Source organism: Rhinoderma darwinii, chromosome 13 (genome assembly GCF_050947455.1).
Source record: "Rhinoderma darwinii isolate aRhiDar2 chromosome 13, aRhiDar2.hap1, whole genome shotgun sequence".
NCBI lineage: Eukaryota > Metazoa > Chordata > Amphibia > Anura > Rhinodermatidae > Rhinoderma > Rhinoderma darwinii.
In genome coordinates this window covers 17,293,886-17,320,321 of record NC_134699.1, presented here as the reverse complement: position 1 = coordinate 17,320,321, position 26,436 = coordinate 17,293,886, and the positions used below count along the sequence as shown (strand labels likewise).

The 26,436-nt window shown below is 41.4% G+C and overlaps 1 protein-coding gene across 1 annotated transcript in view; it reads right to left on the bottom strand.

The window, feature by feature from the left end:
- C1QL1 (complement C1q like 1) overlaps positions 1-25,231 on the bottom strand; it is a 47,603-nt gene extending 22,372 nt beyond the window's left edge. Inside the window, exon 1 of the mRNA XM_075845580.1 lies at positions 23,947-25,231. Coding sequence (XP_075701695.1) covers positions 23,947-24,555 — 609 coding nt within the window. The 5' untranslated portion in view covers positions 24,556-25,231. The remainder of the gene's footprint in view (positions 1-23,946) is intronic.
- Positions 25,232-26,436: the final 1,205 nt, after the last annotated feature.

Below are 26,436 nucleotides of genomic sequence, written 5' to 3'. Positions count from 1 at the left end.
ATGTCACCAACATGTCCCAACTCCTTGAAAAGGTCACATGAACGCTCTGATGTCATTTTCTTGGGGAATCCGTCTCTTAGCAACGCTTCCGCAATTACGGACAGCTACGGATGCACATCCTTAGCCGTCCACTATTTTGCACGCACCCATAGACTTCTATGGGCGAGTCCGTGCCGTAATTGCGGACAAGAATAGGACATGTTCTATATTTTGCAGATCATTTCTAAGGCCTGGGCACACATCCGTAAATATACGGAAAGGTGTCCGTGGCCTATAGAAATGAATGTGTCCGCAGATTCAGTCGTGTGCAGGGGGCCTCATGATATGATTGATAAACATGGCACCCATGTAACCTCGTTCCCACCCTACCTGTATCAGCCACCATTCTGAAGGTGGTGCCTCAGATGGCCTGGCTTGTGACCACCATTAATCTTAATATTTATAGTGGTATTAGTAAAATATTCTATAGCACTGTAATTACACGTACGATGCTGCTTTATGATCACTGTATGTTGGTATTATTTATGGTAGTATTTACTTAGGCATTGTGTGACACTGCTACATAAGCGCGGTACTTTACAGTATATTATTTTTTCAGTGTATATTGGTGGCATCACTGTATGATATTGTTATTTGGCCAACGCATGGCATGGTTTGTTTGGGCACCATACTGTGTGGCACTTATAATTCAGCACTGTATGGTATGGTTATTTTTATGCTGTATGACATTGCATCAAATGCGGGAGGCGCCAACAGAAGGTAACGCACAGGGCACCGTCCAACGTAAGGCTGGTCCTGTTATGTGTCCTGGCAAGTGAGAGCCGCCCAACAGAATATATAGTACAAAACCGTAGAGACTCTGCGTGCCGCTTTATGGGCTCCGCTCACACAACTCTGCTGCATGCTCAACCTCTAATTATAATTTAATATTATTGCACAATATGCAGAATTTACAGTTACAGCATGTGTCTTACTCCAAGCAACTACGTTTTCAAATGGACCATTCTATCCATAAAATGACTTACAGATGTAGCAGAGCTGAGTTTTCCGTTTAACTCTTTCGGGCTGCTGGAGTTGATTTATCAATGTAATTGCATTCAAAAAATGGTGTTCTTAGTATACCAACGCCATATTTATAATATTTTCTGCCCCCAACACTTAGTATCAATAAATAGGGTTAGACTTTCAACCAATTTTCTGTTTAGGAAAGTGGCGGTGAAAAACAACAGGTACAGCCTGGCATTATCCAGTAGTCTGCAGCGTATTCTTCAACAAGCGTGTGTTAATATCATACATCCTATACTAAGAAATTAGCTGGGCAAGTCCCTGAGCCATATTCCTGCCTTAGTAGATCTTCTCCATCTGATCAACCAAACTTGGCTACATCTGACAAACTCAACATTGCTACACATGATAAACTTGGCTCTGCTACATCTATATTTTGAATTATCACCATCATAAAATATATTTAGACAGCCATACAGTAAAAAAAAAAGACCCAAAATAGACCGAAGGAAATGTAAAGAACTATTATGTGAACGTCTGTTTCTCTTCCCTCTTTCTCTTTGTTGCGTTCCCTCCTTCACCTCAATGAAATAAGGCAAATCCCCCTTGTGAGTTTCAGCAGAGATCAGCATGTATCTGCTCTGCCTGTCACATCTGCCTAACACGAGAGGGGCTCCATGTCTTTATCAAACAGACACAAGCTCCTGCAGGCCATTCTTTTCTTGCCTCTTAATTTTCCAAAACGCTGGCGTTGCATAGAGAAAACTAAAATTGATAATATATTTTTTAACAGAAGCTGCCGGGCACCTCGGGCACAATTCTTCTGTGACCAGCGCTGATTCAGATCTAATATTGGTTTATGAAGGGCAGGAACACGACTGGACTTGTATGTAAATGCCAATTCAAAGGCAGGAATCTTGACTACATGGCGTATGTGGCTCCCAAGGTGGCGATCCCTAGGTGCGATGTTTCTATCAGGGCCTCCAATTATCCTTCCACCGCTAATTAGGGCTCATGCACACGACCGCTGTAATAATCATAATAATCTATAGATAATTTTTAGAGTATGCATAAGATTAAAAATGATCTATAGATTATTATGATTATCATTTCTAGTTATGTTTCCTCTTGGCACCTACTGTACATATACCAGCCGTGCCGGCCCTTCTTGTCTAAGTTTGTATGATCCTACGTTATACAGTACAATTTATCTATATCTATAACCTTCTTGATAGATTTTACTCAGACTGGATCTATACGACTTCCTCTATATCCAGATACGCCACTTGTTACTCCGTAGCTTACATCGTGAACTTGTAATATGACCATTTCCTGGAGACTTGACGCTCCGCACTGTTCCTGTTTTAAGTTTTTGTATGTATTTCTATATTTTCTAGATAGTGTCTGTATATGTATAGAATTGGAAATTATGAATGTACTATATCCTAATTATGTATATGGAAATTGCCTATATGTGTCTATATCACCTGTATATATCTCCTTAGTGCCTGATGAAGGTCGCACGACTGAAACATTGCACTTAAGCCACTGGCATCACAGAGAAAATTAAAATATATATATTTTTTCACTTTTCCAAGAGAGTGCCCCGAATATTTATTTTACATATCTGTGCATTAAGCGGACAGCCAATTGATTTCAATGGACACCACGTAATACTTAATTTCCCCTGTGGAAGTGCTGCAGGGAAATTGAACATATGCTATCAGATCCCCCATTGATACCAGCTGATCACTGGAGTTACCAGTAGCCAGACACCCTGTGATCAGTTTATTTTCGGGGGACCTTCTAACCAAAAAGGGATTTTCCAATGCAGACAACCCCTTTAATTCCATTTTTATCTTCCCTTTCCCGTTTCACTCTTCAGACTTTTGTAGTCGTCTTATGACAATATCTTCTTTCTTCTAAATTCTTTATGCCAATCTCATTCTGTTGTGCTCTCATTATGCCAGTTTTCTCTTTCCTCCCAGTCCTTCAAATGCGTAAATGCCATCTCCATTCCTAATCGTATAGACTTAGGGAACCATTAGGTCCTGGTACCCTTGATGGACCCATGAGATGTTGGTAGAGTGTCTACCCCCGTTACTCTACCAGTGCTTACAACTGTATAGATATCGTATATAAGCTCATGAAATAAGTTTGTGTTCATTGTAGATGGAATGGGTTAAAAATGCAAATCAGGAAGGGGAAAAGAAATGAAGTGGAATGGATGGGGAGACGGGAGAGGCTCGAATGAAGGAGAGGAGAGGGTGGGTGAGAGGGAGATGAGGCTGCAGGGAGAAGGGGAAAGTGACAGATGTGAGCAGGCAGACGGAAACGGACAGATAGAAAAAGAGAAACCGAGAGAGAGGGAAACACAGAAAGATAACAACTGACAGAGGGAAAGAGATGAGATAAGCAGAATTATACAAGGAGACAGCCGACTGTGAAGCAAAGTAGAGGAATGGACACAAAATTCATTAACTCCTCCAAGATCTCATTGCTCAGTCTCAAGTTCTTCATATTCGGCGGGACAAAATAATAGCCCCAATAACCTGCCCCAAGACACCCTCAGGTCATACTGGATCTAATAGGCTACGGGAAAGTGATTTCATAATAATATTGCTTTCCTTTCTTTTTCTAAATTTTATTATAAGAGGTATAAAGAATATATTGTACCATTAGTATGTACGTTAGTACCTGGACATGCACCTAAGTACAGCGGGTCCATCGTGTAATAATAAAAATGTCAAAATAAAGTTATACAGTCAGAATGTAGGATAGTACAAAAACAAAAAAACATCTTTCCAATGTAGATAAAAATCAGCGAGACAAGACTTCCTGCAGCATCGTGCCAAGTAAACTCAAGGTAACATTCTATGGGGCAAATCCATTGAGTATTAAGAGCTATTGTGGGGGTTAGTAAATTTATCAGGGCAACCACGTGCATTGAAGGGTAACTAAACGTTCAACAAACTTCCGACATTTCATAGTGACATGTCAGAAGTTTTGATTGGTGGTGGTCCAAGCATTGAGACCCCCACCAATCCCTAAAACGAAGCGCTAGAAGCGCTGGGGTGAGTGCTGAGCAGGTTCATTTCTGTTCAGCTTTTTCCGGAAAGCGATGTAGCGGTGTACGGGCTCCAAGACTTTCTACATCGATTTCTGGAAAAAGCCGAACAGAGACGAAGCGGCTGAGCGCTCACACGAGCGCTTCTGCCACTTCGTTTTAGTGATTAGTGGGGGTCTCCGTGCTCGGATCCCCACCAATCAAAACTTCTGACATGTCACTATGACATGTCAGAAGCTTGTTGAATGTTTAGTTACCATTTAAAGGTTAATTTAAAGAGGGGACAGGTAGAGTTTACCATTGCAATACCTTTGGGGTGTTTCCTGTGGGTGAGAATAGTTTGTTTTTTTGGGCACAAAATAATAGAAGTTTTATAAGAGTTAGAGATACTCCAGGCTGTATTAGCTCTACTGTCACAAGACCTTACGATCCAGTGCTCGTGGTAAACCCACTTTCTGATCAATGAATTCCATAATTTCCGCCTGAAAACTAAGCATAACGGGGCAGTCCCAAAACATATGTAAAAAAGATCCATCAGCCATATTCAGTGGGGGGGGGGGGTCAAAGAGGGGAGGAAGTTCTACCTATCCTAAATAATTTGGAGGGAATATAATAAATTCGATGAAAAAAATGTAACCTGAATAAAACCTTATCATGGGTCCGATCGGTGCTATTGCTTTCCTTAAAGTGCATGTCCAGATTTTTAATACCCTGTATTTTTTAGGTCCAAAATGATGTGCTGTTTAACTTCCTAATATATTTTTATAGGGGTAAGAGCTCAGAATTTCTGACACAGCGCTCCAAATATCTTGCATAGACACAGAGTTAAATAATAAAATTCAGGCTGCTTGTAGCCACAACTAGGGGGAGGTTACTGCATACCATTATATTATTGAGTTCAATGTATTAACAGTATGCAGCATGCTCCCCCTAGTGGTGACTTTACCCAATCAGAATTTTATCATTTAACTCTGTGTCCACAGAGAGCTCTGACCACAAAGGTATATTAAGAAATTGTTGGACCTTTTTAGAGAAAAAAAAAAGAGGTGGGGACAAAGTTGAATTGGGAATTTACATGATGATGATGATAATGTATGATATTTATAATGATATTATTATTATTATTACTGGATTTATGCCCGAAATAATACATTTACCTTTTTTTGCTTGCATCTTAGACCATCCCTGGGGAGCTATACATCTTACATGGACCACCCATTACATTACACCACCATTATTAGGCTATGTTCACACAGGGCGGGTACGCTGCGTAAAAGCACACAGCGTATCCACCCTGGGCGCCACAGGAAATTCCAGCTGCAAAACCGCACCAAATTGTAGTGATGTTTTTCGGCTGGAATGTCCGCTGCGGAAAACAACACTTAAGAAAAAAAAAGTTTCATACTTACATTGCAACATCTGCTATTTGCTGCGGGTTTTACCTTCCATTGAATTCAATGGGGAAAACCCGCAACAAAAAAGCAGCGACTATGCAAATACAATTGACATGCTGCGGATTAAAACACTGCACCACAAGTCAATTTCTGAATCTTTTTTCCGCTTATTTACGCAGCATGGGGATGAGATTTGTTCAGATCTCATCAACTCTGCCGCTACTATATTATGCTGCAGATTTTCCGCAACTAAATCCGTTGTGGAAAATCTGCAGTGTTTACGCGATATGTGAACTTGCCCTTAGAGTGGGGGTAAGTCCGTTGTTCCCCAGATAGACTTAACAATTTCCTTCCCACATGACATCTACCAATATCTCACTCATTTAGTTTAAAAGGAAACAAACTGCATCAAAATCTAATTGTCGTTTTGTGTAAATGTGCGCCGTCCTTCACTTTGCTGACCCAGCAGATTCTAAAAGATTTTGTTGATCTTTGCAAAATGTTTGCTTCAAAATAAAATAGCGGGGGCCGACATACAGTAAGATCATAACACATTATATTTATTCTTGACATAAGGTTGTAGCTGCATTTAATGTAGACTCCCTCACCACTGGCACCTCTTTAACTTGTTTCATGAATACAACCCCTGTCCATATGCCCTATGAGGGTATATGGACTCCATAGATGCGGTGGTCCCTCTGCATCGGGACCCACCTCAATGAGCCAGAAAGCGGCTCTCGCTCTGAGGGACTTAAGCCGTTCATGTATTACATGGATTACCATTCATCTAATTGGTCGCCATATAATACTACATTTATTACATTGCTACTCCAAGGAAAATGTTTGACTAGCCGCAGCTTCTTAAACAGGGTTGTCTCTGCTGAGTCAACAGCTACTGGTCAATATATAGCAGCTGCTATGACTGCTGCCCTGGCATTTACAACTCTGCTTGTTCGCTGGCTCATTGTATTTTATGTGGGTGGTCCTCTCAAAGAAAAAAGTACACAAAATGAGGGTTAAAGTATGTAATGCAGTCCGCAAACATCTACAGCCCACAAATGAACAGCCCTCTCATTTCTAGTCCCCAGCATAGCTCCATCCTCATTCCTGGTCCCCAGCATGGCACCCCTATAAATCTTGTTTCCCAGCATAGTTCCCCTCTTGGACTCCAACATAACCCCACTCTCATTCCTGGTTCCCTTTAGGGCTCTACGCTCATTCCTAGTCCCCAGCATAGCTCCCCCTTTCATTCCTATACAGTACAGTACACCTGCATGGCTCCCCGCTCATCTCATTATGACTCCCCTCGTTCTTAGAGCCAATTCATGTTCCGCACTCCAGATCCCCCTCACTGATAACCTTGACTCCTCAGTGGCAGTCTGCAGGCTCCCTTGCTCAGCAATCACGCAGGCTGTTCAGTGCAGCGTGACACTAAACCCCATCCTCTCTGACAGCCTCCTTACTCCTCTTCCGTACAGCTGGAAGGGACAAGAAAGTCTCCTCCTCCTGCTCTCTCCGGTCCGCTGATGCGGTGCGCATCCGCATCCAGATGACTTACAGGGCATGTAAGTCCAATTTGTGATCTTTTCAAAGGGGTGCCCATTTAAAGATTTGCTCAAGAAAAAAGGTGTCTTTGGTTGGATAAGGGGCTGCTCTGCGTATATAAGGGCAGATTCCATAGACTATAAAGGTAGGGAAAATAAATCACAGGAGGTTTCACTGCTTTGGAATTATGGCTGGTACTTTTTATGGGCATTAATACATACATAATCGCAGTACTTTTGGGGGCGTGGTATCTATGGACAAAGTTCCAAAAATTTGCCATGATGCGTAATATTTGTTGAATATCTCCCCATTCCCTTCCCAGCACCACACCTGTGTACCTACAACCAGGTGCTCATGAGCACACTGGAAGGCAGCCACCTTGCTCCGCTGACAAGCCTTCTCATATCTATTGCTGTATTTTCTCAAGAAGTCTGCCATCAGCTGTCGGAGCTACAGTCAGTACTATGGGCTAATTAGCGGTTATGTAGTTGCCCATTGCTATGCAGCACAGTGATAAGTGACAAGCCGTTGAGTCTGAGGGAGATAAACTACATAGAAAATCTGCAGCGTTTTCATGAAGACACATCTATCATGTAATAAGTGATCAACTTAGAAGTGGATAACGACTATTACACATAACTATAAATTTACTAAGACTTGATGCATAAAATGTGTTCATTTATAATTAAGCACGAGGTTATTTAAAGGGATTGTCTATGAATAGCAAAAAGAGTTGTAGTTTTTCCTAGAAATATCACCACTCTCATCCATAGGCTGTATCTGCTATTGCAGCTCTGCCGCATGCAATACCGGACCCAGGCCAGGGGCAAGAGTGGCGCTGTTTCTGGAAAGTTAAAAACAAAAAAATTCTTAAAGCTCCCCATAATGATTGTTTATTGTCGTTTAAGGTTACATTGGGTGAGGACAATTTCTGTGTCACCTCTAATCAGTCTGTTCTTAACGGAAAACTCTGGTGAAATCCATAATTTCCCATGTGAATATTATTTATAATGAGTTTTACCACTGCTGTCTCTTGTCATTTTATATACCTGGGCCACTGAATAGCAGCAATACAGGAATGCACTGGGTGACAATGTAAATCTGTATAGCCTGCTGTTGTCACTGAATCTCCTCACGGGCTGCCTCTTGTTTTCCTGTAGATGATGTAATGATATTACCATCTAATAATCTCTGCCCCTCCCTGCAGTGGGCTGGAGTTTGCACACTGCCTGTGACATGCATGCTGCTGCACAAAGCACAGTCTGCCGCCTCTCATGTGCCTTATACTTGCTCCTGCGGCTCTCCAGTATCCTGCTCACAATTCGGAATGATTTATAGTCTGTAATAGATGTGATCTGGCCACACCTCTCTATTTGATACCTAAGCAAAGCATCATGGGATATGTAGTTATCAGATCTACTGCCTGCAGACTGTGATTTTACAGCAAGTTAGGCCTCATGCACACAAACATATTTTTTTCCTCCTGTAAATACTGGCGTAAATACGGGTCCTTGGTCACACGTATTTGACCCGTATTGCACCAGTATTTACGGGCACGTTTTCGCTGCAAAATTGCACTGAACTAATCGGCAGCCCCTTCTCTCTATCAGTGCAGGATAGAGAGAAGGGGCAGCCCTTTCCGTAGTAAAAGTAAATTTGCCTTGGTGACGCGTCCCTCTTTCGACATCCAGCCCGACCTCCCTGGATGACGTGGCAGTCCATGTGACCGCTGCAGCCGTGATTGGCCTGTGATTGGCTGCAGCGGTCACATGGGCTGAAACGTCATCCCGGGAGGCCGGCCTGGAGGGAGAAGCAGGGAGTTCTGGGTATGTATGAACTGCTATTTTTTTTACACGTTGATCTATATTGTGATCGGTAGTCACTGTCCAAGGTGCTGAAAGAGTTACTGCCGATCGTTTAACTCTTTCAGCACCCTGGTCAGTGACTATCCCCTAATGTCGCCTAGCAACGCTCCCGTAATTACGTGTGCACACACGTAGTCACCCGTAATTACGGGAGCCTTATAGACTTCTATGGGCCTGCCCGTGCCGTTATTACGGCCTGAAATAGTACATGTTCTATATTTTTCAACGGCACGGGCACCTTCCCGTAAGCATATTCAAAGTGTGCAGCTTTCACTGTGAGTATAAGTGCCCTTTGGGACTGAAGTGTTGCTATGTTATCTTGCTATGCTCTGATGGATCATTAAAGGTATTTTTTAACCCCTTAACGCACCATGACGTAACTGTACGTCCAGGTGAGCAGTAACTTCGCGCACCTTGACGTACAGTTACGTCAGTGCTTTGACAGTTAACCGCCGCGCGGCGCTACACCGCAGCGGCGGTTAACTGTGCAGGGTGTCAGCCCTGCTCTCCCCTTTGCCGATCAGCGGCCTGTCGCCGCTGATATCGGCAGTTAACCCCTTAATTGCGGCGCTCGATTTTGAACGCCACAATTAAGGTCTTTAGCGCCGATCGGCAGCCCCCATGTGAAATCACGGGGGCTGGCGATGGTACCCATGGCAACCGGACGCCAGACAATGGCTTCCGGGTTGCCATGTACAGAAGCCTATGAGGACCACCCCGAGGGTGGTCGTCGTAGGCTTCCTGTCAGTGTGACTGTCACGTCACAATGACAGTTGAAATGCATTACACTACGTGTGTAGTGTAATGTATTCCAGCAGCGATCAAAGCTGCAAGTCTAAGTGTCCCCTAGTGGGACAAGTGAAAAAAGTAAAAAAAAGAATAAAAATGTTTTAAAAAAAGTGTAAAAATAAAAGTTATAAGTGATATAAACAAGAACTGCTTTTTTTCCTATAATAAGTCTTTCATTATAGGAAAAAAAATGAACACGTAAAAAAAAAGTACACATATTTGGTATCACCGCGTTCGTAACGACCCCAACTATAAAACTATAATATTATTTTTCCCGCACAGTGAACGCCGCAAAAAAAATAAACGAAAAACAATGCCAGAATCACTATTTTTTGGTCACCACCCCTCACAAAATATGTAATAAGTGATCAAAAAGTTGCATGTACGCCAAAATAGTACCGATACAAACTACAACCCGTCCCGCAAAAAAAAAGCCCTTACACAGCTTTTTGGACTGAAAAATAAAAAAGTTATGGCTCTCAGAATACGGTGACACAGAGAAAATACATTATTTTCTAAATAAGTTATTTTATTGCTCAAACGCTGCAAAACATAAAAAAACGTATATACAAATGGTATCGCCGTAATCGTACCGACCCGCAGAATAAAGTATAATGGTCATTTATAGCCCAGGGTAAACGCCGTCAAAAATAAATAAAAATCATTGTCAGAATTGATGGTTTTTGGTCACCTGGCTTGCCGAAAAATTGAATAAAAAGTGATCAACAAAATCTCATGTACCCCAAAATGGTACCAATGAAAATTACAGATTGTCCCGCAACAAATAAGCCCTCACACGGCTCCGGTGGTGAAAAAATAAAAAAAAGTTCCGGCTCCCAGATTATGGCGATGCAAAATGTGCAGAGTGTCCAAAAGCAGATAAGATCGGGCACCATTTATAAGTGCGACACTGGTCACATATCTGTGGATTATTATTTATTTACCCCATTATTATACCCTTTTATTATGCCCCTGATGTACTCTGCCCAGCCTACATGTGCCACAACATTATAAACTGAAATACCAGCAAAACGCCAGAGCTACTACCAAGCAAAATATGCGCTCCAAAAGCCAAATGGCGTCCCTCCCTTCTGAGCCCTACAGCGTGCCCAAACAGCCGTTTATGTCCACCGATATGGCATCGTACCAAAAAATGGTACCAATAAAAACGACAGCTCGTCCCGCAAAAAATAAGCCCCCACACCGCTCTATTGACAGAAAAATAAAAAAGTAGTGGCTCTTGGAAAGCGGGGAGGAAAAACGAAAAAGAAAAACATGAATCAGTTCGTAAAGGGTTAATTACTTTCTAATGAAAAACATTTATGACCACATGTGGGGTATTGCCGTACTCGGGAGAAATTGCTTTACAAACGTTGGGGTGCATTTTCTCGTTTATCCTTTGTGAAATTGAAAAAATTCAACATTTTAGTGGAAATAATGTTGATATTAATTTTCACGGCCTAATTCTAATAAATTCTGCAAAAGACGTGTGGGGCCTAAATTCTCACTATACCCCTAGATAGATTCCTTAAGTGGTGTAGTTTCCCAAATGGGGTTACTTTTGGGGGGCTTCCACTGTTTCGGTCTCTCAGGGGCTTTGCAAATTCAACATGACACCCAAAAACATTCCAGCTAAATTTGAGCTCCAAAAGTCAAATAGCGCTCCTTCCCTTCTAAGCCCCGGTGTGGGTCCAAACAGTAGTTTATTACCACATATGGGGTATTTACGTAATCAGGAGAAATTGTTTTACAAATGTTGGGGTGCTTTTTCTCCTTTATTCCTTGAAAAAATTAAAAATGGCTACCTTTTTTCAGAAAAAAAGTAGATTTTCATCTTCACATACTAATTCAAATAAATTTATCAAAAAAACTGTGGGTTCAAAATGCTAACTATACCCCTAGAAAAATTCCTTGAGGGGTATAGTTTCCAAAATGGGGTCACTTTTGGGGTGTTTCCACTGTTTTGGCAGCACAAGGCCTCCTCACACCTGACATGGTACCTAAAATATATTCTAATAAAATAAAGGCCCAAAATCCACTAGGTGCTCCTTTGCTTCTGAGGCCGGTGCTTCAGTCCATGACCGCGCTAGGGCCACATGTGGGGTATTTCTAAAAACTGCAGAATCTGGGCAATAAATATTGAGTTGCATTTCTTGGGTAAAACCTTCTGTGGTACAGAAAAAATTTATTACAAATGAATTTTTGAAGAAAAAAAATGAAATTTGTAAATTTCACCTCTACTTTGCTTTAATTCCTGTGAAACGCCTAAAGGGCTAAAATACTTTGTGAATGCTGTTTTGAATACTTTGATGGGTGCAGTTTTCAAAATGGGGTGATTTATGGTGACTTTCTAATATACAAGGCCCTCAAAGCCATTTCAGAACTGAACTGGTCCCTGAAAAAATAGCCTTTTGAAATTTTCTTGAAAATATGAGAAATTGCTGCTAAAGTTCTAAGCCTCGTAACGTCCCAGAAAAATAAAAGAATGTTCAAAAAATGACGCAAACATAAAGTAGACATATGGGAAATATAAACTAGTATGTATTTTGTGTGGTATTACTATCTGTTTTACAAGTAAATACATTCAAATTTAGAAAAATGCTAATTTTTGCTAATTTTCTCTAAATCTTGGCGTTTCTTACAAATAAATATTGAATTTAACGACAACATTTTTTCAGTATCATAAAGTACAACATGTCACGAGAAAACAATCCCAGAATCGCTTGGATAGGTAAAAGCATTCTGAAGTTATTACCACATAAAGTGACACATGTCAGATTTGCAAAAATGGGGCTGGTCCTGAAGGCCAAAACAGGCTTAGACACTAAGGGGTTAAATATATTGTAGGTAGCCTGATGGGGATCGGGTGAAGTTTGACTGAATGGTACTGAGGACTGAGCTCCTTTCTGGAGCAGACTACACGATGTTACTCAAGATCCGCGCATGATAAGTAATGTAAAGTCTTTTCAAATCTACTCATTATAAATGTGGAATACATATGTCAGACATTGATAAATGTATTATATAGGGGTTGTCAAGGGTTAGAAAAAAAGGATCTGCCCCCCCCCCCCCCCCCAGAAACAGCGCCTCTTTTGTCCATTGGCTTTTCTGCAATGCCAGACACATCGAATAGGAAAGAGGATCGCTGTTTCTGGTAGAAAGCAAAGATTTTTTTCTGATCAGCACAATCCCTTTGAGGATACCCTAGGCTAGTGGACCTGAAATCCGCAGTTTGTGACAAGAGTTGCTATTATCAGTCACACATATGTATGTAAATGTGTCTAGAGGTTTTCAGAACTGAAGGTAAAATAGTGATCATGGGGGCAAGGATTTTTCTGTCAGTCATCACATTGCAAAACACTGCAGTGAGTGTCTCGCAAGCCTGAAATAGCTGATAACTGAGAGCAGTAGATGTATTCAATCCCAAAGAATGCACCTTATGATTAGTGTCCCTTTAACTCCAATCCGGCAAATGCAAAACCCAGTATTAGACTGGGTTTAAGGAGCTCTTCCGACCAAACAAATGAGCAAGTGTACTCAGCTGTTCCGTATCCATTGACTTTAATGCATAGTGAACACGAAGGGCACCGATCATCCCCTTTCTCAAGGGTTGCCCTGTCAGACCCTGACCAATCAGACTTACAATAGGAAAACCCCTTCAACAATGAAAACCAAACAATTATGGGAAAAGCGGATTCCTCCACGAGATACAACAAGGTCCAGGCAACAATGACGGAAAATAAATTTGCCATCTAGACTGTGTAACACACAATCACTCCCAGCGTGCACCCAGTGTGCCATTTCCACCCCTACGATCATTCGCTATATTAGTATTTTTTAATAAAATAGACGGATCATTGCCTTCTTGACAGAAATCCTTTTGATTAATTAACACTTGATGTCCCGGAGACTATCCCATGTGTGTGGCGTTGTCAGAGAGCTGCCTCAGACACAGATCAAATAAGTTTTATGTGCGTCTAGAAATAGATATAATTTAACGGGTACCTATAAATCCGCTATAGACCTCTAGTATAACCAGCCATGTTTATTGCAGGTAATTGCTGATTGCTCGCTGTAGGATATCACACATTTGTACAATGTTAGTTAATTACCGGCAGTCTTAATTAGTGTTCAGGTAAATTATGGTAAACGGAAAAAAAGCGTTAAACTGGCGACATCACTAATCACATGGAGACAGTGATGTAGGTCTTGGAGGGGTGCAAAGGTAGCAATTGCACCTGGTGCCTGTAGGGGCCGCAAGGCTTCTCTGCCACATAAGAAGCCACCAGTATTATAAATGGCAAGATGGCAGATGGAAGGTCCAGGCGTTTTGGCTCTTAGGTATTGTATCATATCCAGTACTGGCCTTAGCGATATGCGACCTATGCAGTCGCACAGGTCGCATCAGATTCCCCTACTGAAGGGGGCGCCACAGATTGCCTGCCACCCGGAGCTTACGATCACCATGAGTTGTATAGCTCTGTTGTTAGATTATTTTATGTATGTCGCTGTTATTTGATTACTGTATGTTGGTATTATTTGAGCACTCTATGGTGGTATTTATAGTCTATTTATTATTGCAGCGTATAGTGATGGCGGGGGGTGTATAGCATTTTTATTTAGGCAATTATATGGAAGTGTTATTGACCAACGTATGGTAACATATGGTTATTTGGACACCATATTGTATGGCGCTTATATTTAATCACTGTATGGTATGTTGTATATTGTATGAGCATACACCATATGGTGGGCAAAAGAATGTACCACACAGGGCATCATCCAACTTAAAGCGGATCTGTCATCGGACTATGCTGCCCTAAGTAAGCGATTCCCCACGCCGCCCCTAACCCCTGTCAGCAGTGATTAACGTGCTACATGTATACATGCAGATATTGCTGATAGGGCGTGGAGAGGTGGGATAGCGCTTGTCTTGTGAATACACCGGACTTAGGGCTGATTCAGACGAACGTGGCGTTTTTGCGCACGCAAAACACGCGGCGATTTGCCTGCGCAAAAGCCACTTGACAGCTCCATGTGGCAGCAGCATATGATGCGCGGCCGCGTGGTTTTCGCGCAGCCGCCATCATTATGACACGCCATTTGGATGTTTGTAAACAGAAAAGCACGTGGCGCTTTTCTGTTTACATTCATCCTTTTGACAGCTGTTGCGCCAAACAGCCAGTTCGCACGGAAGTGCTTCCGTGTGACCTGCGTGGTTTTCACGCACCCATTGACTTCAATGGGTGCGTGATGGGCGAAAAACGCTGAGATATTGAACACGTCGCGCTTTTTACACAGCGGACAAATGCTGCGCAAAAAGCACGGACTGTCTGTACTGCCCCATATACTTCTATTGGTCCATGCGAGCCGCGTGAAAACCACGCGGCCTGAACGGACGCAATTCATGTTCGTGTGAATTCGCCCTTATAGCTATGAGTTTGCTGAATTTTTATTGGTCGCTCGTAGTCAAATTTCACAATATTTTTTTGTGTCGTTTGGCCTAATAGGAGAGCGGATCTGTCCTCACACGTACGTAGGGCAGCGTAGTCTGATGACAGATCCACTTTAAGGCAGGTCCCGATCATATCCACCAGATGGGCCATAGAAAATATGAAGCTTGCAGTCTTTGGCATTGTTCCATATTATCCAACAGCCTTACACCTTTTTTGGTGAACGGTACACACAGTTTTTGGTGGAAATACTCTAAGGGTCTGTATGTACATTTTAAGGCATTTGGCCTTCAGATCCAACAATCGTCCAAGATAAAATTCAGCAAGATCAGCATGATTTAAAAAGTGCATATGTAAGGCCAAACGCACATGATGCGTATTACATGCGGGCTTGCCGCACGTATATTCGTGCGGTTAATTCGCAGCGTAATACAGTACTAGCAAAGTAAATGAGACTTCAAGAAATCTCATCTACACGTTGCAGATTTTTTTCTGCTTGTAAATTCAACTGCGATTCGTATTTTAAAATCGGCAGCATGTCAATTTATCTTGCATTTCCGCTTGCGAATTGTAGCTATTGTTTTGAAAAAACGCACCAAAATCTGCAATATAAAAATGCACCTATTTCTGCATCAAAATGTAAAAATCGCACGTAAAAAATGCATAAGAAAACCCACACTATTAGGGGGGATTCACACGAACGTGTATTGGGTCCGTGCAGGCCGAGTGGTTTTCACGCGCCACGCAAAGACCAATACAAGTCTATGGGGCAGTACAGACAGTCCGTGCTTTTTGCGCAGCGTTTGTCAGCTGCGCAAAATGCGCGACATGCTCAATATCTCCGCGTATTTCGCGCATCACGCACCCATTGAAGTCAATGGGTGCGTGAAAACCACGCAGGTCGCACGGAAGCACTTCCGTGCGAACCGACTGAAACAGCGCACCAGCTGTCAAAAGGATGAATGTAAACAGAAAAGCACCACATGCTTTTCTGTTTCCAAACATCCAAACGGAGTGTCTTTTGAGATGAGCGAACCCGGACAACCGAACCGAACTTCACCGGGTTTGGCCGAACTCGTTTTGGCTGAACCCGGCAAAGAAATTTCCGGTACGCGACGTCAGGAGATAGTCACTGTCCAGGGTGCTGTAAGAGTTAAACTGTTTCAGCACCATGGACAGTGACTTCCGATCCCAATATACAAGAACGTGTAAAAAAAAAACGAAGTTCTGACTTACCGATAACTCCCGGCTTCTTCCTCCAGTCTGACCTCCCGGGATGACAATTCAGTCCAAGTGACAGCTCCAGCCAATCACAGGCCAAGCACAGGCTGCAGCGGTCACATGGACTGCCGCGTCATCCAGGGAGGTGGGCCCCGATGTCAAGAGAGGCGCGTCACCAAGGACGCGTCACCAAGGCAACGGCCGGGAGGGAAGTTCTCGGTAAGTACGAACTTTTTCTTTTTTTTTAACAGGTTTCTCGATATTGTGTTTGGCATTCACTGTCGAGGGTGCTGAAAGAGTTACTGCCGATCAGTTAGCTCTTTCAGCACCTTGGACAGTGACGGGCGTCGACTAGCCTCATCTCTATGATGGCGGCTGCGCGAAAATCACGCAGCCGTGCATCATACACGGATGACACACGCAGCTGTCAAGTGGTTTTTGCGCGCGCAAAACGCTGCGTTGTTTGCGCGTGCAAAAACGCAACGTTCGTCTGAATCTGCCCTTAGGTGCAGTTTTTACCTGCGGAATTACCTGTGTTTTCCTGCGGTTTTATTGCATATATTCAGCACCAAATTCTGCAACATGTGCATGTAGCCTCGATGTGACTGTATATTTTTCCGTTTTTGTTTGCTTAGTGACATCTATTCCTTCCTTGAGATATCCTAAATAAGTAAAAGTGTTTATCACCACGAAAGGTAACAGTCAAGACTGCTTGACAGCTGCTGCAAACCGTCAACACCACTTCAGTGGTTTGAGTTTTGTGTTTGGTGAGAAAAGACACTAGGAGGGGGTTGGGGGCAGCTGTATAATAGGATATGCAAGCGACACTTGTCTTCCAATATAAAATCCAAACATACAATGAAGTTCAATTAATAACTTATATAATGTATTATTTCTACTAGCATACAGCAATAAAGTGTTAGTTCCCAGTAAACAACTGCCTACAAGTGATAATAAGATGGTAACATTCTGTTTCACAGCAGGCTGTAAAATGATATGATTTTCTAAAAGGTATATCTGTTGTACTGACATCTAATGGCCAATATGAAAAGTAATTTATAATTCACTTTTTTGGGTAAACACCACAAAATGACAAAAGAAACATCATCCGGCATGAATAGGATCTAATGAATGCCAGATGATCAAATATTGAAATGTCTCCAACAAATCTGCCATGTGTTAATATATTTATTGATTTCAGTTACTTATATAGCGGCAACATATTACGCAGCGCTGTACAGAGGTCCTGTTTTTTCCTGTCCCCATTGGGGCTCACAATCTAAATTCCCTATTGGTATGTTTTTTTGGGGTAATATACCCTCAAGGACTTTTGTGAAATCCAAAATAAAATTCTAATACAAAATCTGTCACTAAGGGTACTATTAAACGAACGCTGACAAACGAGACAGCTCATTGATCGGCACTGGTTTGTTCCTATCACACGGAGCAATGATTGGATACGAATAGGGAAGAGCGCTCGTTACTACGATCGGTCGTCCCCATACAGTTTCATCATGTCGTCAGCACATCTCCCTGATTACACAGAAGGATGTGCTGCCAACAACAATGATTTTTATTTCTGCATAAAAGAGCAGATCAGCCGATAAACGAGCATTTGCCCGATCATTGGCCCGTGTGATAGATAGATAGATAGACAATTATATATATATATATATATATATATATATATATATATATATCATCATGGTTTAATTTTTAACACTTGGAGCACTTATACATGTACCATACAATGTAGGCTGGAAACTCATTAGAATCCCGATGTGTGCCAGATTATCAAATGTTCTGGATTATTGGACACTCATAGAAAGTTATATAACTTATTTGTAAGGGTCGAGAACCTTCAGTAAGACAGTCCCCGCATGTAGTGCTTGCATATAATACAATATTCTAACTTTTTTTTTATTGTAAGTTCTGTATCAGACTATCAGACTGTCCGGATAAAAGGACGTTGTATTATAATGATTACAATTGTCATTCTTTTGGAAACATTACGTATTAATTATGTCACTGATAATTTATATGCAAAAAGAAAGTCAAGAGCAGCACCATATAAAGAGAAAAAGGTGAGTGCAAGCCTAAGGATAAAGGCCCCATCCTATGTAATGCGATGCAAAAAATAGGCAGCAGTCCCGGATATCAAGGTGAAAACACCAAAGTGCTGGACTTTAATCCATAAGCGACGTTTCGACAGATGCAACTGCCTTTCTCCAGCAAACATGGGGTGTCAGACCCAGATTTTATACATGTCAATCAATGAGATAATAATATTGCAATTAAATTGTTATTAAAAGATACACGTGATAAAAACAATGTATCAAATGTGTATAAGAGGTTCCAAACAAGACACTATATAATGTATGTTCAGTAATAATGTGCATAAAGGATTTTCAAAACTAGAAGAAATTTGTTAAAGATCAGAATGATAAAGTGATTAGGTTCACATGTGACATTATGGCCGGAGCAACGAGCGCCGATCAACGAGACATCTCGTTGATCGGCGCTCGTTTGCTCCTGTCACAAACAGCTAGTATGGGGACGAGCGCTCGTTACTCCGATCGCTCGTCCCCATACATTATTATCATGTCGGCAGCGCGTCTCCCGGTGTACACAAAATGGTCTTAAGTGGTGACTCGCCGATTAGAGACATAGTTAGGAGTTTCCATAGGGACATATATACTCCGCGTCCTAGATGCCTTACTGCGCACAAGCGGCAATGTGGGGCGGCTCAACCCGGGTCTGGTCACTCAACAGAACAGTGCGCATGTGTGCCCATGGTGTGGCAGAGCGTCACCGACGCCATTTTAATGAAGGGCAAGTGTGTAGCGTTTTCGACGTTGGGATCTGCTGAAATGTCGCTTATGGATTAAAGTTCACCACTTTGTTTTTTTCACCTTGATATCCAGGAGTGCTGCCTATTTTTTTGCATCATGATAAATTTTATGTTTATTTTCCGCACAATCCTTTAAAAAATATCAGTCACCGTTTCCATCACATGACTCCGCCGCTGTACACAATGCCATTTTTTATTAATTGCACATCCCCAAAATGTCCTTTAATCTTGGAGAAGTTGTTCCAGTTTAGCACCTACATAGATGTGTGATCACTGACACTGAGCCGCGATGTGGACTGATGATATCATTGACTCCAAGGAACACATGATTTCTTCTATCACTTCTCCTTAGTTCCGGGACTTTTCTCTTTGTTTCACTTCCTTGCTGGAATAATTGTTATGCTGCTGCTTATGGATTTTGCTGCTGTTCTCCAGGGAACAACCAGTATAAGTTGAGAATTATTGGTGGGAAGACGAACTTACTGGGGTGTAGAGATCACCATTCTATTAGCAGACAGAAGCCTATTACTTCAGACCTATAGAACAAAGCTTCCCTCTACTTCACTGCACTATCTATCTATCTATCTATCTATCTATCTATCTATCTATCTATCTATCTATCTATCTATCTATCTATCTATCTATCTATCTATCTATCTATCTATCTATCTATCTATCTATCTATCTGTCTGTCTGTCTGTCTGTCTATCTATCTATCTGTCTGTCTATCTATCTATCTATCTATCTATCTATCTATCTATCTATCTATCTATCTATCTATCTATCTATCTATCTCATATCTATCTCCCTCATACCTATATATATATATATATATACACACATACATACACATATACAGTAATACACCTACACCATGTGCATTGTTTATTTCTCTATCATTTGATATATGAAATATTATCTGTTATTCCTAAATATTATCTGCTTTTTAGATTGCTGTTTCTTTCTTGTATTCTGTTACCAATAGCAGCTATATGATTTGTATAGCTCTCCCATAGTAGAGATAACACAGCTTTACTGGGTGCGCCTGTCACCAGCTTCATTCCTGATAATCCTGTGTGTGTCTAAAAGCAGAACCCTTGCCTGGCATTCAAACAGATAAGATTTGCACTGGGTATAACTAGGGAAATGTTCATTTTATACAGCCTTTTATTATATTTTACAAATATAGAATATATTGTCTGTGGTAACTGTTCTCTCACACTAGTCTATGGTTTTCCATCATGTGGTTCCTGGCTTGTATTGCCTCTGGGGTGTCACCTTCGGGCTCTGTTTCTCTGGGCTGACTATAACTTCCCTCCACTCAGCTGAGTTTTACCTGCTCTTGGCTAGCCACCATTCACCAAGCCTCTTATCTAGCCCATTCCTTGCCAGGCCCTACATCATCTTGGTTAGCCTAGGAGTCTGCTCAGTCTCATCCCCATCTTGTGCTCATAGTTTTTATACTCAATGATCCAACTGAAGAAAATTAATGGTAGCGACAATCAATATTGTAAAAATAAGTAACGTGAGCAGACCCATCAGACCTAAAAAGGAGCCGACCTGCTAAAAAATGTTACAATCCGGTCATTCTCCGGACACTGGTCTGATTGGGTATAGTATTGTAACATTTAAACCCAGCCTAAGCTATGATCGGTGAGCTGGCTCTAGTCCCAGAATTGTACTAGTTCTCTCTACATGGACTACCTATCCTTTCCCCACACTATAGTATCTCTCCTTATCTTAGTTCAGGCTAGTAGTAGAACTCTTACAAACTGTTTCTGTCCCAAAAGTTACAACTCTTCCAGGTTCAGTATAGACTAGTTCTTCCTTCGGCTCACATTGGTTCTACTGGTCTTAGTATAAACTAGACAATCATGCCTTTTCCTAACTGGGTTATCTCTCCAGTCCGCTCCATGTATTATATCTTCCTGCTCTAGTTTTATCTGGTTTGGGTGTTGATTCCCTTTTTAATAAACCTATTCCTGCCCCTTGCTAGGCATGGGTCTTTAATGGTTGGTTCTCAAGGTCCTTCACAGAGTTATGTTGACCTGTCATTCACTACATTATACCTCCATGTCCTTATTTGCTAATTCTCGTCTATGCCATATTGGACTATTTCTCCGTACTCAATTGGGCTAACCTTTACCTGCCCTTCATTGTGGTCAGACCTCTCCTTCTTCTTGTCTTCTCCTTCACTCTCTCCGTTCATTGCACCACAGGTTTTTTTTTTCTATACATCCTTTTTTTTTTTTATAAATTACATTTGCTTCTTTTAGTTTCTAACTATATTTCGTCTCCATATTTACGACTCTCAGCTGAACTAGGTCTTTCTTGATAAGGAATATTCTTTCTAATAGATCCTTTTACTCATCAGGACTAAATATTTTTGCCCTACTTTTGACTAGTCCGTGTCTTAGAAATGAATCACTTTGTATCTCTGTGTTAGATGTCTACTTACCACTGTTTCTTTTATGTACTAGCTCTGTCCTTGTATTTTTTTTGTTCTTTGAACTAACATCATTTGCATCTTTTTGTTTTCTTTTTAACAAAGTACTGATTCCGAGAAGAACAGCAAATGGGAATTTATTCACCTCATTGTAAACACAACAATGTCCAAACCATCATAGAATATCAGTCCTTGTCCTTTGGGAAGTTAGCTCTTTATATTATTGCGAACGTTGTATTTGGGGATATTCTGCTAGACTTTCGTGTTTTTCATCTTTTTATAAAATATGTAATTCTCCACTTTGATGTCATCTGTTGCATGGTCAATAAGAACAGACCCATCACCTCCTCCATATAAACCATTCTTTTACTGCCAAAATTAGAGACAACCATAAATGTTGTATTTTTAATTTTTTTTTTTTTAAAACTCAACAAAAATAGCAGATATCTCGGGAAATTTGTTTTTTCCAAGCATGATTTTTATAGACAGTTGTGATAATTACTCCATCCCGGACTGTGACCGCCAATGCAGTTCGTGAAACAAATGACCAGTCACAAGAAAAAAATTAAAACATTTACGAATGAAACGGGATGAGTGATTGCTTCTTACATGCAATGATTCAAAACTTGTCATTTTCTGAACAATCACACCGTGTATGATTAGCACACTGACCTGTTTCCTACAAGTCCAAACATCTTCATGTCCCCTGGACCAAGCCTCTCGCTTAACTCAACAGTCTAGTACCCAGTCACTAAGAACTAGAACCTGATATCGGACCTTCTGAGCGTCCACCTACGTCGTCTTGAACTTTTTATCACTCTGTAGGTAGCTTTTTCTCCTTTGTCCTATGTCTTCTACACTTGATAGGTAACTATCAGACACGGTTGAAAGCTTTCCACTCCTCTACTTGGTCTTACTAATATATCTTCTCTCCACCAACTGGGACGTCCATATAACAAACTTTATCATTTATGATGTGTTTAAAAAATGGAGGATACTGTAGTCTACATAGGTAACTATTCGGATCTAGCCGGATTTGGAATATTTTTTGTTTGTTTGTATTTTCTTCTAGTGCAACTTTTTTTTAGACTCCGTCAGTATATACTTAGTCCTATCTTCTTCCTTGTCATCCCCAGGATTTTTCTTGATTAATCTCCAGAAAATGTCACATGTTCTTGACTATACCTCAAAGGTTTTCTAGATAAGATACCTCTCTCCTCCTCTAGACGAGATCTCTTTCTTACCATGTGCTAACGGTCTACCTTTCTTTAGGCAGCTAGTTTTTCACTTCCTCTGGGTAAACTCATTTTCCCTGCTCCACTGAGCTATCTCGCCCTTGTCTGCGGGTGATTTAACATCTAAACGTTGGAGAAGCGATAAGCACAGTCCCTAAGGCGTTCTATTTAATAAGTCACCCATTGTGACCATTGTTCCTGCTTCTAAAAAAAAAAAAGAAGAAAATCTGCATCAGTCAATGCTAGGCTAGTAATGGGATCATAGGAACATGTACGTTTGCGGGGACCACAGCGCGTTGTGTACTATTGGAGTAACGAGATCTTTTAGTTCATGGCCCTCTTAGTTCATCTTCATTACTCATTTTCCCTCTAGGCTAGCTTGTTTTTTCATTCTAATTATTTCTGATGGTGTCAATCGGAGAACTTCTCCAGTGAAGATTGTGCAGAAGTTCTAGATAAATGGAAATTCTATTGAAACTGATCCATTAGAATTTCTTAAATATCCTTCTCCCCTCCTTGATGTTTTCTCTTCTTCCTCTCACAAAATTCTAAAAACTATTCATTACTGAATTTACTTTGGAAGTTTAATACAGAAAACCTCATATAACCCTACATAAGATCCACAGCTTAGTGCAGATTTCATATGAATATATTCAGTTTATGCAAGATCCCAGTGGAAAGAAAGTGAAGAGAAAAAGCTTCTAGCGTGACAAATACCCAATGCGGTACTCATTTTATATTGTATTTCTTATTCAGAATTTTTTGTCTTATTGTCTAAATTCAAAGGGACGGATAATATTTTTGCCTTTAGTAAACTGATTTATTTAGGTACGTTCTATATGTCATATTGCTCATGACGCCATTACTGTATCTTTCAACAATATGAAAAAAAAAATACACACACATAATACGGCTTAACAACAAATAAGTAACAATTTCCATGCATATTTTTAGACTTAAGATGATTCATTTGATTATGTAAAGTTTATAATTTTCTATAAATATATGTATTTATTTTAATGCAATTACAATATTTCAACCAAAAATGATAACTTGTCCGTTGCTGCACACTCACCTGGCCATTTTTGCAGAGGTCCGCCCACATACTGGTGCCATCTCCACCTCTCATTAGGACATGGTAGGTAAAAAAGTAAGTGCCCGGTACTGTACAGCTGAACCGCCCACTTGCTGCATCGTAGTTGTTCCCAAGGTTGGTGACCACGTCATCAAATTTGAGGACCTCATAACCCTCATGGGGGTTCTTCAAACCAGCATAGAAGGCCACACGGGGAATGGTAGTGTATGTGGCTGTACTTATGGCACCATTCACAGCTCCTCCTGCCAAGCCCGGTAGTCCAGCTTTCCCTGGCTCTCCTCGTTCCCCTGGTGGCCCTTGTGGACCAGGTGGACCTGGTAGCCCAGGCTCTCCAGGTGGTCCAGTTTTACCAGGACGTCCAGCTTTGCCCTGAGGACCTTGCACTAAAGTTGATGGAGCTTGTTGTCCTCTGTCACTCAATGGTTCAGCTCCAGTCCCGGCTCTGATGCTGGTGCTAGTGGTGGTTGCCCCTGCTTTGCTGAGGTAGGGGTCGCATACCATCCGGCAGGTGCCCAGCATTTCATAGTGGCCATCAGAGCCCACTGAGTTGACCAACACTGGAATTAGGATGACCAATATTAAAACCATCACCACGCCAATAGCCACTGCCACCAATGTCTTCCTCCCAAGGCCAAATGGGGCCAAGGGACGGGGGGTTGCACGGCTGGGGGGAGCTATGGTGCCGAAGGTTGTGGGGGAGAGGCAAGGTGGCCCCTCCAGTAAAGAAGGGGATATGTAGTCTTATAGAAGTCACCACAAATAATGTGGTCAAAGACAAATGCACCGACTAGGAGACCAAGTCTTGGTGAGGGAACAAAATAGAAGCGGGTGAGCAAAACTAGGAAGGATGAAAGGAGACAAAAGTGAGAAGAAAGCGATCAAATATAAAGACAGGTGAGAACTTGATAGAACTTGCAGGAAAATAATATGCAAACAAAGAAGAGAAAATGGAACGAGAAGAAATTGCAAGAGACGGGAGAAATGTGTGACACAAAAAAAAGTGAATGGATAATATGTGACAGAACAGCAATGATTAAGAATAGAGGGAAAGGGAATTGTATGAGAGAGATAAGAAGGTGGGTAGGACAGAAAAAAGGAGGGGGAGCAGGTAAATGTGAATACTTAAAGAGAAGAGGATTAAAGTGGAAAGAAGAGAGAGAAGCTGCTGCAGTGTCGGACAGGGACAGAGAAGAGAGAGCTGGAAAGAAGAAGATTACGAGAAAGGGTGAAAGCTGCAGAGGCAAAGCGGAAAGGCAGCAGGGAATCTAACTTGTGAGAGGTTGGTCTGTGCATCCTGACTATTATATATGAAACAGAGCAGTGCCCCCTAAAGGATGAAAGAGAGTATGCAGCTCTATACAGGGATATAGACAGGTGTAGCATATCCAGGAATAGGTGCACACAACTTCTAGGCTATGTACCCTTATAACACACAACTACACATAATACATAATATTCAGATTAGTGACCATAAGAAGCATTCATCAAAGCAACTATGAAGAGCACATTTCTATGCCAGTGTTAACGTCTCATGCACATACGGGGGCAGACTATTTCAATATGTGGCACACTGGCAGCTGTAAAATTAATCCAGAAAACCATCGCAGTGTGGAGAAATTAAAGAGGTTCCTGAGATCAGGAAAAAGGGTCTTCTATTTTTTCAGAAACTGCTCTAAACTTGTCCATATTTTGTGTCTGATATTGCAGTATCCAAGTGAATGAGGCTAATCTGCAATACCACACACAGCCCATGGGCAAAAGTGGTGCTGTTTCTGGAAAAACAAACCCCTTTAATTGCTTCATCATTATAATGTATATACAACCTGTGAAACCGTTACAGAAAACAATATGTGATGGTTCATGGGTTCATAGGGCCCAGGAGTTTCAAATTATATGTTGTACAAGATATTTATAAATTATAGGAGTTTTAAACCTAAATTTGTCCGTTTTATAAAAGTGCTGTTAATATCATTCACACATGTATGTAAATGATTCTGGGGTTCTTGAGAGATGTGAGATAAAGTAGAGATCATGGGGCAAATACATTTCTGGACATTCTGTCAAAAATCCCATTGAAGAACATTATAGTCAGCCCGTTGCCGGAACGAAGTAGATCATAACAGAGACATAAGGGTCTCTGGCGAGTGGCAAGAAAAGTCACAAATTTTGTGCCATGTTTGCAACATTTTTAAGCCAAAAAACAGGTGCAAAGCTTTTGATAAATTCCTCCTGTACCGGAGCGCTTATGTCCGATTATTATCCTGGTAGTAAAATGCTGGGCCATATGAATTTGCCTTCCGTTGGGGTTTGCACATCTCGGACATAAGGGCCGCATGTAGCCCCTGTGCCACCTGTTTGGCTTCACTCATTTACGTACAACGATATCTGTGTAAGCAGGATATATATTTCTGCCACTGAAAATCGGTTCCATTCATCTGAATGGAATTTGCAGAAATCCCTGCACCTGCT